At 37.4% G+C, this 15,370-nt stretch overlaps 1 protein-coding gene across 5 annotated transcripts in view; it reads right to left on the minus strand.

The window, feature by feature from the left end:
• The window catches only part of LOC124544627 (PDZ and LIM domain protein Zasp-like), a 287,293-nt gene that overhangs the window by 40,301 nt on the left and 231,622 nt on the right, over positions 1-15,370 (minus strand). For 3 of the 5 annotated variants that reach the window (XM_047123233.1, XM_047123230.1, XM_047123232.1), the window contains 3 exons: positions 14,468-14,515; positions 8,872-8,944; positions 3,688-6,679 (listed from right to left, as the gene is read on the minus strand). In XM_047123233.1, the coding sequence (XP_046979189.1) occupies positions 3,688-6,679; positions 8,872-8,944; positions 14,468-14,515 (3,113 nt within the window). The remainder of the gene's footprint in view (positions 1-3,687; positions 6,680-8,871; positions 8,945-14,467; positions 14,516-15,370) is intronic. The other 2 variants (XM_047123234.1, XM_047123231.1) reach the window with 1 other exon arrangement.

The raw sequence follows: 15,370 nt of genomic DNA on the forward strand, positions 1-15,370 counted from the left end.
TTATAACTAGTCACATTTTATTAGTTGTTAATATTTATTAGTAACACAACAGTACAAGGAAATGAATAGTCCAAAAATTGAAAATAATTCAATGAATAAAGAAAACAAACCACTAAGTCTTATAATCCTGAATTTGGTAATGGTTTCAATGGTTAAGGATCTACTAACACACTAGCAGATGGAAAACAGGGGAAATGTGTTAGTTAAATTAGTAAAATGAAGGATACTCCATGATAAAAGCAAAAGCAGCAAACACATATAACAAGCCCAGGAGGTATAGAAAGCAGAAACAATTTGGAAGCATGCAAAACCAGGAAGCAAGCAATTACATAAAATTATTTATGTTCAGGGGATATAAAATGCCAACATAAAACAGAAATAACCCAATGATCTGAGTTAAAAATATCCAAAATGCAGACCTGATTGTTTTGATCTTATGTATGGGGACAGTGTGTACTGCAAACAGAACTGTGTGTAGAACTGCAGGCAGTGTCATACAATAAACAAATCACAATGAGAAATGTAAACAACTGTGTCTTGTTTTTTATCAAAATGTTTTCATGGATTTCAGGACACTTTTTTATGTCAGTAGCTGAGTGGTCATTGCACCTGGCTACTATGTGGGTGACTCTGGTTCATTACCCCATACTGCCGGGGGTGCATTCAGCCTCCTGAGGTCAGCTGAGGTGCTACTCAACTGGTTAGTAGAGGTTCCAATGACTAGGAGAGCAGTGTGCTGGCCACATGCTCCTCCATGCTGCATCTAATGATGCCACTGGCAGAAGATGACATGGTAGTTGGTTGGGCCTGATTGGCCTATCTAGGGACAGAATGCAGAGCTTCACGTTTTTCTTAACTTTACATTCATCACAAACATGGTCTATTTTGGTATAATACTCATCTGCCACAACACTAATAGGATACTCACAAAAACCTGAACAAAGCTGAGGTAACTGAGAAACACAGACAATAAACAGCTTAATAACAGCTAAGAATAAACAGGATCCAAAGGAATATAATGACTTGCAGCTCACTATAAGACAGTGGTTTCCTCATTCTTCATCCCCCCCTCAAGTTCTAATGATAGTTTCTATTAAAATGGATATGACAAACAGACTGAGTGACAACTGTGGGAGGTTGAAATGGTGGCCAAGTCTGTCATAGAATGATCAGTCATCATCTCTAGCATTCACTGCACCTTGTCTGTTTCACAGGTGCCAGAATCGGTGATGCAGAAAGCCAGTTTAATGCAATCACTGGAAATCGTAGTTGGGATTCGATTGGCATCGATCTTAAATATTTTGTCTTTTCAACTAAGAACTGTTTACCGTGCATCACACAGAGGCAGCAGGGGCTTTTGCATAGCATCATCATGTCTGATGAAGACCTGGTCACATGTCGAAAGCAGAAGTGAAATGATGGTGAGTATGATGCTCTCAGTGTAACTGGCCAAACTTGATGAATGTGTGAAGATATTATTGAAAGAAGTATGATGTCTAAATAAGGTTATTTGCCATACACTGAGGTGACAGAAGTCATGGGATACTACCTAATATTGTGTCTGACCTCCTTTTGCCAGTGCAGTGCAGCAACTTGACTTCATTAGAAAGCCAAGTGTTTTGTTTGTTTGTGTGTGTGTGTGTGTGTGTGTGTGTGTGTGTGTGTGTGTGTGTGTGTGTATGTGTGTGTGTGTGTGTGAGGGGTTGGGGGGGGGGGGGGGTGATCTCCTTCATGAGGCTAGACAAATGTATTTGTACAAACAAACTTTTAAAGTATTCCTTTCTGAACATTTTTTTCTGCTTCTCAACAGCTTGTTGAGTCAAGTCAAGTTGCTACCTCTACAACCATCCATAATTGCAAAAGTGCTGCTGGTGTAGGATTTTGTGCACAAACTGACCTCTTGATTATGTCCCACATATGTTGAATGGGATTCATGTCAGGTGATCATTTGCTCGAATTGTCAAGATATGTTCTTCAAACCAAACAGTTGTGTCATCCATAAAAATTCCATCATTTGGGAACATGAAGTTCATGAATGGCTGCAGATAGTCACCAAGCAGCTGAACAAATCCACTTTCAATCAATAATCAGTTCAGTTGGACCAGATGACCCAGTCCATTCCATATAAACACAGCCCACACCATTATGCTGCAGCAGAGTTGAGCTGTTAGCAAAGGCACTCGCGTCAGTCTTCTGCTGCATCCCACAATGATTTCTGTGGTTATTTCATGCATTGTTACTTGTCTGTTAGCATTGACAACTGTACCAAACACCATCACTCTCAGTCATTAAATGGAGGCCATCAGCCACTGTGTTGTCTGTGGTGAGAGGTAATGCCTGAAATCTGATATTCTCAGCATACACTGTTGACACTGTGAGGCTCGGAATATTGAATGTCCTAATGATACCTGAAATGGAATGTCCCAAGTGTCTAGCTGTAAATACCATACCATGTTCAAAGTCTGTCAATTCACGTCAGAATCCTTTTCACATGAATCACCTGAGTACAAATGACAGCTCTGCCAATGACAGCTCAGCCAGTGCACTGCCCTTTTACATGCCGTGTACGTGATACTACCGCCATCTGTATATGTGCATATTGCCATCCCCTGACTTTTGTCACCTCAGTGTATTACTGAAGAATGCACAGGGTAACTTGGCTGGTTGGCCATTGAACAGTTCTGCTACTGTAGCATCAAGATCTTCCTTGATGGTAGTCAGAGGCCCAGTAGTTCAATCGAGAGAATTTCTGTCCAACACTGATTTGTGGCACCTTACAGACACTTTTAATTGGCAGCATAAATGCTCAAAAAAACTGTTTGCTGCTGGGTGAAAAGCTGTAGTCTAGATGTACTTCATACACAGTCAAACAGTGATTGATCTGAATAATGGTATGGTGAGGCACTCTGAAACGAGCATTCCATCCGTGAAGAAGGGGGGTGCCAGTTTCAGTCGCAGTGTCAACCTTCAGAAAAACTTCATGTCAGAGAGGGAAGCAGATGATGGCTGTTACACAGATATGTCCTTCAGATGGTAGTAAAAGTCCAACTCAATGAGAACACTGACAATGTAAATATACCTGGTTTAGTCAGCATTTAGGGCACCTACATGAACTGGCTTTCAAATTGCGTAAACCACAGAACAGCATTTTCTTGTCAGAAGGGTGGAGGTTTGTCTCCTACAGAGTTCACCAGTGCATTTGTAGGCATGTTGCCAATCATCAGCAGTTGGCTGAGATGTGCGTTCACTGAAGTTGTATAATGGCTGCATGATGGAATTTGACAGTCAGCGATAAGTCGTGTGACATGATTGTTTCATATTAATGCGTGATGCATCAAGTCACAGGAATTGTACTGAGATCATCAAAATGTTGCATTTTAGTATAAATACTTTATTTGACACATTAATAGAGCACTCACAAGAACATGAACTATACTAAGTTAACCTTAAGGAACACAGACTATCAGTAACACAATAACATGATCTCATAATAGGACAGCCGCTTGATTACCCTTCAAACTGTAACTCGTGTTCATCATGTCATTACTTCAGTCACATGCAGCTTACATCTTACAGTTTGCTACTGTCATCAATGTTAACTAAGTGCACCATGCCATTAGGTTATTTTTTCACTCAAAAAATGGGAGCTATTCAGTTGGTTGTTCACATTTGTATTTTTGGCAATACCTGATTTGCGAATTACAGCTGCCGCAAAGTGGGATGCGACCACCAGGCTGGTTGAGGATGCCACGACCACGACGGGGAGTCGTGGAGCCAGCCACAGTTCCTGATGCCTTTCCACCACCAACACCACCACCAACACCTGCAGGCGGCGCTGCTGTACAGCTTGGCTTCTTTGGATCTTGGAGTGGTGGAGCGGAGATGGGTGGGATATTTGTGATTAATGCACTGGGAGGCTGAAAATGGGGCTCTGGTGACAGAGGACTATTTGGAACGGGAACATTCTGGGGTGGACACACGGTGGCCTGATCACCTGGGAGGGGAATATGAGGGAAAGGCAAACTTGTCTGAGTCTGAAATCCAGCCTGCTGGAATGGAGTAGCCACCTTAATGTGAGGGCTGAAGGAAACTTGTTTCCGGTTTTGGATCAGCTGTTTTTCATTAAATGTTTTTTTATCCTGGTTTTGTGGCAATTTGGGAATATTTTTTTGAGCTAACTGAGGTAATTTTTTATCTGTTTGTAATAACTGTGATGTTTTAATATGGGTAGTGTGCTGAGAAATTTGCTTTTCTGTTGACATCTGTTGTGTGGTTGTTGCTGTAATTGTTTCAGTCTCTGCATGACTCCTGTGCATTCCTCGGGGCTCAACTTCACCACCAAATCTATATGCGTGTTTGAATGATTCTGGATCAATCGCAGGTGCTGGGCTTGGACTCCTCGAGCCAGGGACCCTAAAGTGAGGAGCAGGGGAAAGTGCACGTTGCACTTCATACCGTTCTAAATCTCGCTGGTAATATGGTAATGTTGAAGCCCCACGAAGCCCTGATGATGCTCTCACTGGTTGTTTTTTTGCTTTTTCTTGAGAAGTTTGTTTAGGTGGGTGCTGTGTCAAAGATGTATGCTTTATTTGCTTATTTCTTTCGAAGTGTGATGACTGTGCTGCTGTTGTATGAACTGCTTGCTGAATATTTTGCTGGGGAACTTGCTTGTGCTCTGGTGCCTGTTGTACAGTTAATGCTGAAACAGTTTCTAAATCCTTAGCACTCTTGTGTATTCCTCTGGGCTCGAGTGGTGCACCAAATCTGTAAGCATGTCTGACTGCTTCAGGATCAGTGACAGGTGCTGGACTTGGGCTCCTTGATCCAGGGACCCTGTAGTGTGGAGCAGGGGAAAGGGCTCGTTGTATTTGAAACCGTTCTAGATCCTGTTGGTACTGTGGTACTACTGAAGCAGGGCAAAGCCCTGTTCTGGCTGAAAATCTTTTTTCTTTTTCTTGGGACGTTTGTGTATGTTGCTGTTGAGTTGGAGCAGTATATTCAATTTTTTTCTGGGTTTCTTGCTGTTGCCTCTTCACCTGAGCCTTAGGGTGCTGAGGTTTCACCATCTTGCTATTGCTCTGTTCGACATTCAGAAGCATGTTAGCTAGTCCTGGTAATGCATTGCTTGATATGTTTCCCGTTGTCTCAACTGACAATTGTGAATATGGTTTTTCTGGGGCTATTGTGAGTGCCTCAAGCATAGAAATTCTCTTTTTTGAATGTGGTAGTGACTTCAATTGCGGATCTATGGGTGAACTACGTGGGGGTGGTGGAGGTGACCTAGGACGTTCTGCTAACTGTTCTTGACAAGCTGAAGCACTAGCTGTAGTAGCCCATTTTGACATCTGGCCAGCATCAGAAGCAAAATAATCTTTCATTTCTTGCAATTCTTGGCAACTGATTCTTTCTTGACTGTCTACTTGATTTGTAATATTATTTAAAGTTTGTTCTTTACCCTTAACATGATCTTGGTGCCCTTCACCACTGTTCTGCATTTCACATTTTATAGTATAGTTATCTGATTCAGTATATTCAGATATCTGTTTAGATTTTAGTGTGCTCTGAGTTGTTTCTCTGGGAGAAATAATCCCAGACAAATTCTGGACCCCTTGCTGTGATAGTTCAGTGCTTTTCTGCTGAGACTCATGCTTTATGTTTGTCTCGGTGGCACCAGTCTTCACAGTTTCAGCGACTATCCCACCACTGGTTGCCTTTACGATTTCTATTTCCTTTCTTTCATGTGAAAATTCCTCTGAAACCTTTACTGTCCTAATGGTCTTTGTAAGTGCAGCTGAAGACTCTTCTGATCGTTGCTCAGTTGCCTCTAATACCAGTTGTGGAGACTCTGTGCTGCCTATGTTATTAACCTCAGAAATACTTTCTTTTTGTTGGGTATATTTTGTGCTGTCAGAATGCTCTATCCTTTGCTGTTCTTGACTCACTTCCTGTGAAATATTCTGACCGGAATCAGAACTATATTCAAATGTTGATTCTTTATTTTGTGGAGCACTCTCCAACGTATCTGATGGAGCACTCTCCACTTTATCTTGTGGGGCACTCTCCATCTTCTCTTGTGGAGTACTATATTTTTCATCTTTCTGCTCTGATACAGTGTCACATTCAACTTGTGACTCATGTTGTTCGTACACAGGCAACTGGGTTTCCTGCTCAACGGAATCTACAGAAACTGCATTCCATTGAGTTTGCAAAAAGTCACTATAAGATTGAGGGAAAGCTGTGGTTGTTTCAGACTGTTGCTCACTTTCAACAGCTGATATGTCCTCAGGACAGGTGACATTCACGGCAGGAGCTTGTGAAGTTGTTTCGTATTGTTCATAAGAAGGTGACTGAGTTTCCTGATTAAGGGCATCTTCAGAGGAAACTGCATTCCACTGTGTTTGCAAAAACTCACTGTAAGGTTGTGGGAAAGCTCCAGAATGCTGTTCACTTGCAACAGCTGAAGTACCCTCAGGATAGGTGACATTCACAGCAGGAGCTTGTGCAATTGTTTCTGGTATGTTGTTCTGGGACAATTGTGGTAATGTGCTCTTGCTATCTGGTTTATCAGGTCTAGGAGTGTTTTGCAAATGTGGAGGAGGTATGTACAATGGAGTAGCCGTAGGGACTGATGAGGTATACTGATCCCCTTGTTTAGGGGGCCAAGAAAATTTACTATTGTCTATGGCATTTGCATGTCGTAAAAATGGTTAGTGACACACACAGCATGCATAAAAACACATAAAGTTACAAACCAATACCACACAAAGGTGAGATAAAAATTGTCACAGAGTGTTATCAGAAGAGATTTGTTGTGATGATTAGTAACAGTTAAGAAGGGAAAGAAAAAAAAATAAAATAATGAATCAGAAAAAAAGGATTTGCTGCACAAAAAAGATATGTTACATATAAACTCAGGACAAGCACTATAAAAATAAAGTAAATCAGACTTATTAGGTGAAAGAAACGGTTATTTAAGCAGGTTCAGATAATTATTTGCAAATCATGAATTTCCAAGAAGAATACCTGTTTGTATCAGTCAAAAAACACTGTCTGACTAAACAGTTTAAAAAAATGATGTGTAATGAAAAAATATTTGTTCATACTTATCTTGTAAGAGCAATGCGTTATATTCTTTATCATCAATAATTAATGGAAGCCACAATAGTAAATTAAGTTCTTGTAATTATTACAGTTTTCTCATGAAAAGAGAAAACAGAAAAAAATTTGCAAAGCAATGCTGCATGTAAAAAAAAAATATTGTCCTGGAATTAATACATAATTATGTAATTTTAAAAAATCTTATCATTTAGCAAAAGCACATGTTACATCACAATCATTATGCAATTGCCAGATAATGCCAACTGCTATCAGCTGCTTCCAAATGATTAGCATAATTAATGAAGCAGGTATTAATACTGAATATAAGCTATTAACTTTTGAGAGCTGCTTTAGGGAAAGATGGAAAAGTATTGACCTGAGTCAATTATTTAGCTCTGAGATACAGGAAATGGTCTAGGTGTAGGATTGAAAGGCTTATAAGCTGCAAAAGAAGAAGACCTCTGTCAACAGAGCAACTGTAGTTTGATTTTATCAGATTATTTTACGTGGAAAATAAATCATGCTTCACAGAGTGACATGAACAAGTTGTACGTGTGTGGTTCTATAGTAATTTGTGAACATCCCCTGAGTTAAATTTGTCAATTCTGGACAACAGCATTATCCCACTTTATTTAATAGATATGAAAATTTAAATATTTTCCATAGTCCACAACAAGTAAACTTTTCCAGTTATTACTGCAACTTATAGTTATAATTTTTCCATCCTATATTACATGAGTAGAATACAGATACAGACTTTCAATAGGCAAAACACTTCAGGGCTGCAAAAAAGCACTCCCTGCCTTGAGGTATTTATATGACTAGAGTTTATTATATGTCTGTGTCATGGTTTTCATTTGTTGAACAATAATAACAGTGTTTTTTGAAGTTCTCCCAACAGATCATGTAGTGCATCATTTTTCAGGAGTGCATCCATGGTATTATTAACTCTTGTACTGATATTTTCTCCAGATGAATCACTTGCAAGATTTTTAAAGTGCATTACATGGCAGACATATGCTCATTTCCTCCACAGTGTAAAGAGCTTTAAAAATCTTACAAGTGATTCACCTTAAGAATGACTGAAAGGTTGTCAGCCAAAATATTGGAACAGGAGTAACTGTTGATAATATCATGGACGCAATCCCAAGAAATGAGGGAATAATTAAGTTTTTCAATTTTTAAAATTTATGCAGGTACTTAAGATCAAAATGTTCTGAATTTCATCAAATTCAATGGTTTGACCTTTTTCTGCACAAGAGGATATTTTCTCAGTTTTGGGAATGACATTGTAAATTAAACTTTAGCAAAACTAAATGACAACGATTTAAGAATATTTTAAAAATCTGCAGGGGTTTAAGCAGCTCTCAGAAGTTAAAGATTATCTGAAATGAATAAAAAAGAAACTACATGCTCAAGAATGTAGATATTTAAGCATATTAATTTTTATTAATCCAGGAACTCAAAAATTCAATTTTTTGTGAAATTACACATCATCCAAGCAATGGTTTTCTATTACCTTTAATGTTGCTAATGGGCCTCAGTGTTGAGTAACCTGGTAGTCAAAAATTTATTTGTTATGTATCTTTTGAAATAATTTTAGCCTTGTATAAGATAATCAAAAATATTGATATGATATCATTTAAATTAAATAGGTGTTGGTTGAGAGCTCTGAGTATGGGATGCATGGAATATGGTTTGAACAGTGCAGTGGATGGGTCAAACAATGGATAAAATGAACTGGCAAAGGTATTGGCTGCAGTTTGGACTTACCAGGTGCAGGTCGAGCAGTGGTTGATGAAGAAACACTGCCAAACGGCTTTGGACCTGCCAGAGAGCTTGGGGCCTATATCAAAACAAAATGTTAAACATTATTAAAGAAGTCATTTAGACCATGCATCCCCTTAGTTAGATAATGTGATCAAGACTAAAAGAAATAGAAGGCTACTGTGTGTATAATGTAACTTGACATTTTTTGCATGTGATGCTGGGAGGATTCTGCCTATTTCTCCACTCCCAGCATCCCTCACATGAAATGCCAAGTTACACTGCATGCACTTAAACCCTATTTTGTTTCTTGAAACTCATATTATAGTATAACAGGTCTAAAACTTAATAATATTTTCATAGCAGTTCTACACAAAGAAACTATCCCACCTTAAAATTCATACTTAGTACATACTGAAATGTGAGTAATATAAGAATCATTTGTAATAACCTATCTGTGCATTTAGGAAAGTAATGATGCATATATGTATTAAACTAGCCTTTTCCCCAATGTCATTCACTTTTTTAATTCCTGGATGTTATATATGGACACTGTAAAATGTAAGTTTCAACATAAGACTGTCATACAACTGTATTCCCTCCTCTTTTGTGGATTAATTACTTTGAATATGTACTTGAAATTTCAACTGCAGCATATTTTCAACACCTCTGACATATGTTATGTTTGCCAAATATTGTTACTGTATTATGCATAAAAAACTTTTTTCACAGACTAGGACCTGATCACAAACACTTCTGCCTGGAAACATACATCATGTTTCATAATACAAGCTAACTTATTTAGTAAGTGTATGGTAGTGATCAAGGAGCACTGGGTAAGATTCAATGCATTCGCTTAAATTCTACAATTATGGCCACACTTTCTGCCACATAATGATTACTGATCCCTTTTTTAAGTAAAATGGAACATATTTTAAATGTATTTTCACCACATTTAGCTGCTTAAATGGGACAGAGACATTTTTGGTGTAATCAGCTCCAGAACTGAGACACTTCTCACACCACAGGCTCAGCTTTTTTATTCTTGTGTCATAGAAGTCTGCTGCCTGGGAATGGAATCAATGTATGACAGGTATTTTCAGCTCTTCATCACTGTAACAATGCTGACTGGATGACAGAAATTTGTTGAGGTGCAAGAAAGGAGAGAAACTGCTTGGAGCAAAATCAGAAGCCATGATTCTCCATAAAGTGCTGTTACCCCAGCTCCACAAGGCCATTACTGATGAGGGACAGACACCCATGGCCCTGTTCAATATGAACACCTTGACAATCTTCAGAAAACTGCCTATACCAGTGATCGCCATTTGTTTGCTCATGACATTTGAACTTTACACTTGACTCAGCTGTCAATGAATTTTGATCTGCACAATGTTTCATGCATTAAGAAACTTTATCACAGACTGAACCTTGCAATTGGTGGGAGAGAGAATAAGGGCTACCACTGTCAGCCATTGGTGCATCACTATCAATAACAATTGGGTCTTGTCCTGCTATAATATGGCTATTACATCATAGCTCTGTTGTGTATGAGCTATATTTCCAGTACATTTACTGTAAAAATAACCATAGGTAACTTAATTTATGGATGAGTCTCATACAATATTGTTCAATACCCATAGTGGCTGTACAAGTTCATTAGAAAGCAAGCTGTTTGTGAGTGTGGGAGGGATGGTGATCTTCATGATGCTGGACAAATGTATTAGCACAAATAAACTTTTAAAGTATCCCTCTCTATATATTTCTTTCTTGCTGTAGACCATACTACTTCTAAAAACATGGAAATCAAAAAGCTTGCAGCAGAAAATGTTTGTTTCACAGTGTTGAAGATGAAGAAATGCTCCTAGTATGATAGTATGCACTTTGAAGACAACCTGTACTGGACATTTTTCCTTGTTTCAGTCCATACTACAACCTATCAAAATATCTGACACTTTTTTTAAACATCTTGTATATAACATGAACCCCACTCAGTGTCATAGCAATACTATACCTATAAAGCTTTTCATGTTTAGTGTACAGAAAATTTGCAAATATTTACCTAAACAAAAGTAAATTTTGAAATTTTATATGCAACTAGTTGATTCACACCTGTAAATTACAACAGGTTTCATGATATATCATTAAGATGAGCAACACACTGTCTATCACTAACAAAGAAGTTTAATTTCCTATAGCTTTTGTTACAAAAAAAACAACATTAAAAGCAAATAAGGTTAGACATGAAATGCTGATTAAAAAAGAGAGAATGTAAGTCAGTGACCAGAAAGTTTTGCACAGAAAAAATAAGAATAATCTTTCTGTTTGGATGAGTTGATAAGCATAAAAAGGAACTGTGGTATACAAAAAAGTTAATCTCATCAACAGATGAACTTCTGCTTAGCTTATGAGAGAATGCTGGAAAAGCAAAGATCATTCTCATAGTGCAATACTGTCCATGTATAAACTGCAGTCTCAGCTAAAATCATGATAATGTACCTTTCTCCTGGCTAAACATAAGCAATAAGCTTCCATCTGTGATGTATCTCCTTGAAACTAATCTCTTATTATGGAACTAACCCTCTCCATAATGGCTCTCAGAAAGTTATTAAGCATTAATCACAATGTCGTCAAACCCTATAGCTGTTATGTCATTTCATCAACATATTTGAAAAGACCAAAGGGGTCAATCAAAGTAAATAAATCTGTATTCAGTTATCTGCAGTTTGTTTCTTACTTAGACATAATTCACAAAGTAATATTGTTCTTCTGAGGCTAAGTAATACTGCATATAGAAATCCACTTTCTGTATGGTCCTTGCTGTAAATTATCATGACACAATAATATCTCTCCACATTTAATGTGTCTAGCTATTCAAGTACCTCTTCCACAAAACATCATCTGTCACCACCACCTCCATTAACAAAAATGTGCACCTGAAAATGACTTAGTTTCTATTTTACCTGCCAACTGTTCATCATTCTAGATTGGGATGATATTGACTAAATCGCGAGTAAAAAACATGTCAAAATGTATGACTATTAAGTGTTTGTAAAGAAATGATAAACAGGATCTCACTGCATAGTACCTATAGTACAGCAACAACACAGTACACTCAGTATTTAATTCCCAGGAATAGAGCTGGAATCATTTACTGGAAAAACATACTCCTTCTATATCTCATTGAAGGTGTTTTTTAGAGCAATGAATTCCTGGAAGTAATAGGTGGAGGTTAAGTATTAAATATACGATCTGCATTGTGTATCTATCTACAAGCTTAATAGGTGTGAGAACTCAGTAACAAATACATGGTTCTAATCTATCATTATACTTTCCTGGTTTCATTTTTTTTAATTTTTAGTTTGTGTAAGCAGATAATGAGCTGTAGTTTCTGGATGTCACAGTCTACCACAATGCAGGCTCTTATTACATTTTCATTCCTCATCTCTTGATAGAAATTGAATTATGTTGGTTTTCCTTCTAGCTTCTCAGTTCAATGGGACCTTTTCTAAATATCCTCTTTCCCTCTGTGTTGCAGAGGCTACAAACTTAAATCAAGGTATTTATTTATATCTCACAATCAGTGCAATTGCAGTTTCATCTTTTTGGTTATGATTTTATTTTAGCCATTTCCAGTACACTCCATAAGCTAATCAACTTAATATCAAAAGTAATTATGAAAGTAAGTTGAGGAAATTATGATATGAAACTATAAAGCAAAGCAGAAAGACAGAGTGAGAAAGAGAAAGAGAGAGAGAGAGAAAGAAAGAAAGGAAGAAACAGCAGCATAAATGCTTTTTACAAAACTGTTATCCACTTGTAGCAGGTTTTCTGATTCTAGCATAGGTGCCTATTGTACAGTGTTTTTCAATGTACAAGATGCAAAACACTAATGAAATTTCCTGTAGCACTTTTTACCAATACTATACTATAATAAACTGCATTAATTACTGCCTTAGTTTCATGAATTTTGAAGATGTCTGTTTATTCACTTTTCATCATTACTACTTTGAAAGAAAGGAAGATTAAACTTCCATTGTTGCATTAATATAAATAATCATGTCCTGCTTCAGTAAAGTTGTGTTATTTGGCTATATACCATATAGTTACACAGTCCAAGTCAAAAGCTCACCACTGAACCATAATATAATGAGTTTTTGACCCAGTATACAGAAATACATGGAATATAAAATACAATAATGCTGGAAACAACTGGACATGACTGCTTTTATACCACACATTATACTAAGGCTCATCCACTCTAATAGCCATTTTACACCCACTGCTAGATAAATGCCTTCTCTAGATTTTTCTATTAATTATGGTCTTCAGCTACATGCATCCACATTGTTCCGACATTGTTTGTAATGCCATTGAACACCTTTCACTAAGTCACTGTCTGTCTCACATCTCTTCAAATCCAGTGAAGAATGTCCCTGGTCTATCTGCTACCCATGCGCCTCAAAACACATCACACCCACTTCCATTATTTTTTCATTGCAGTTATAATTATGTCTTCCACTCCAGTTTGTTCCCTGGTCCATTTGTTTGTTATATTAATGATTACAGTTACAATAAACAAAGATTAGAAAAGGCAACCACTCACTTATAAAGTTGATTATTATGTGGTGCATGGACACACATATCAGCTCAAACCTTACAAGCTTTTCAGTTACAGATCTTTCGCTAGTGTGATATCATACTTCCAAAGTAATGGCTCAAAAGCCAGTACCTAATATCTGTATGTAGGATTTCTTACAGATTTAAGAATTCAGTGATGGAAAAGGTCATTATGCAGCCATGTTTTCACACACATCAGGTATCTTATTTGGAAACCTACCAACACATTACACATCATAGTGTGTTGTCACAAATATGATATACAGAACATGCAAATAACTGCATCTATAATTTACTTAGTAAACACAGCAAGAGCTCGTATAGCTTGTTATTTTTTATTTGTGGATGACTGGTTTTGATCCACTACAGAGATCATAAAGCGATCTACATTCCTTGATAATAGTAGGAATCACTGGCATTGAGCAGGCCCATCAGTGCTGGTGTTGAGAACGCTGCTCAAATGCCAGCACGGTCAGGCCTGCCCCATGCAAGTGATTTCTATTATCACCCAGGAATGTAGATCTGATGATGATCTTTGTAACAGATCATAACCAGTCATTCACAAATAAAATGTAACAAGCTATATGCAACCATGACTGTGCTTACTAAATAAATTATCATATTATTAGAACACTTTTTCAAAAAATTTTAATTATGTCTACATCTAACTGGCCTTTGAGTTTTTCGTGCGTTTATGTGCCATGCATCGCTCAGTTATGGAGGAATTATTGCCTTTCCTTATCGTTGTTTATTGTTTCCATCGCGAAATTTTGATTACTGTTAAAGTCATAACATCTAAACAGTCAACAAGAATCAATACAAAATTAAAATTCTTATTCTGTACAAAATTAACAATTGCATACTTCTTTATGTTATAAATCCTATGTGTGTTGGGGAATTATGTGTGCTGGGGAATTACAGGACCTAAGGAAGTGTGTAGTAAAACTGAGATTCCAAAATTTTAATATAATGAGGGGTAGTGTACCTGCACAGGAGACGGAGGAGTGACGTGCGAAGTACCATGTCTTGGAGCCTGCAAATAATAAGATCCTGGTGTTGCAGTGTAATCTGCAATTGACTGTAGAATTATATACAGAAGAAGCAGCATTTAAAGTTACAACCAGTACCATTAAGCTTTTAATCACAGGAAAATGTAAAGGCACCAGTGACCAATAGCTCATCAAACAGTAACTCAATTTGCAGTCTAATTCTCATTTGGTGAAATATAGAAAGTGATGACCCTAAAATATTCATTACTGTTTTAGTAATAGGAGAAATTACTTCTCTCTCTAAAGATAAGACAGGGCTCTTAGAGGCACTCAGACTTCTTTATTAGTACAGGATGTGCACCCAAACTGCCACGCGGCTGAGAAAGAATTACAGTACAAAAAAGTAAAGGAACCCCTCAGTGTTTGATGTGTCCACTGGTTGTGCAAACTGGTTTTCTACATAATCTCTTTCATATTCTCATAGTTGTGACAGAAAGTCAACAATCTTTATCATTCTTCTCTTATGTTACATTAAGAGGAGCACATAAATCAGATACGAGTAATCAAAAATTGCAGCTAATTTTCTGGGCATTTTTATTACTGCATTCTCAGTATATGTACGTGTCTCCAAGTGAATACAGTCATTTATTACTCTGAACTTGGAGACATATGGATGTAAGGAGGAGAATGGGGGAACAGAGAGAGAGAGAGAGAGAGCGCGAGAGAGCGAGAGCCTTATTCTCATTTAAAGTTGCCTACTCTCAAAACGAAACTGGATTAATGATATGAAAGAAAAATCACAATTATTTATAATATAACTGGTACACCTGGCAAAAAATCCAAAGTGTTGGTTTATGTATGAAAAATAAATAACAACAATTATCCATGATCTCTTCACA

The sequence above is a fragment of the Schistocerca americana genome, chromosome 8 (genome assembly GCF_021461395.2).
Source record: "Schistocerca americana isolate TAMUIC-IGC-003095 chromosome 8, iqSchAmer2.1, whole genome shotgun sequence".
Taxonomy (NCBI): domain Eukaryota; kingdom Metazoa; phylum Arthropoda; class Insecta; order Orthoptera; family Acrididae; genus Schistocerca; species Schistocerca americana.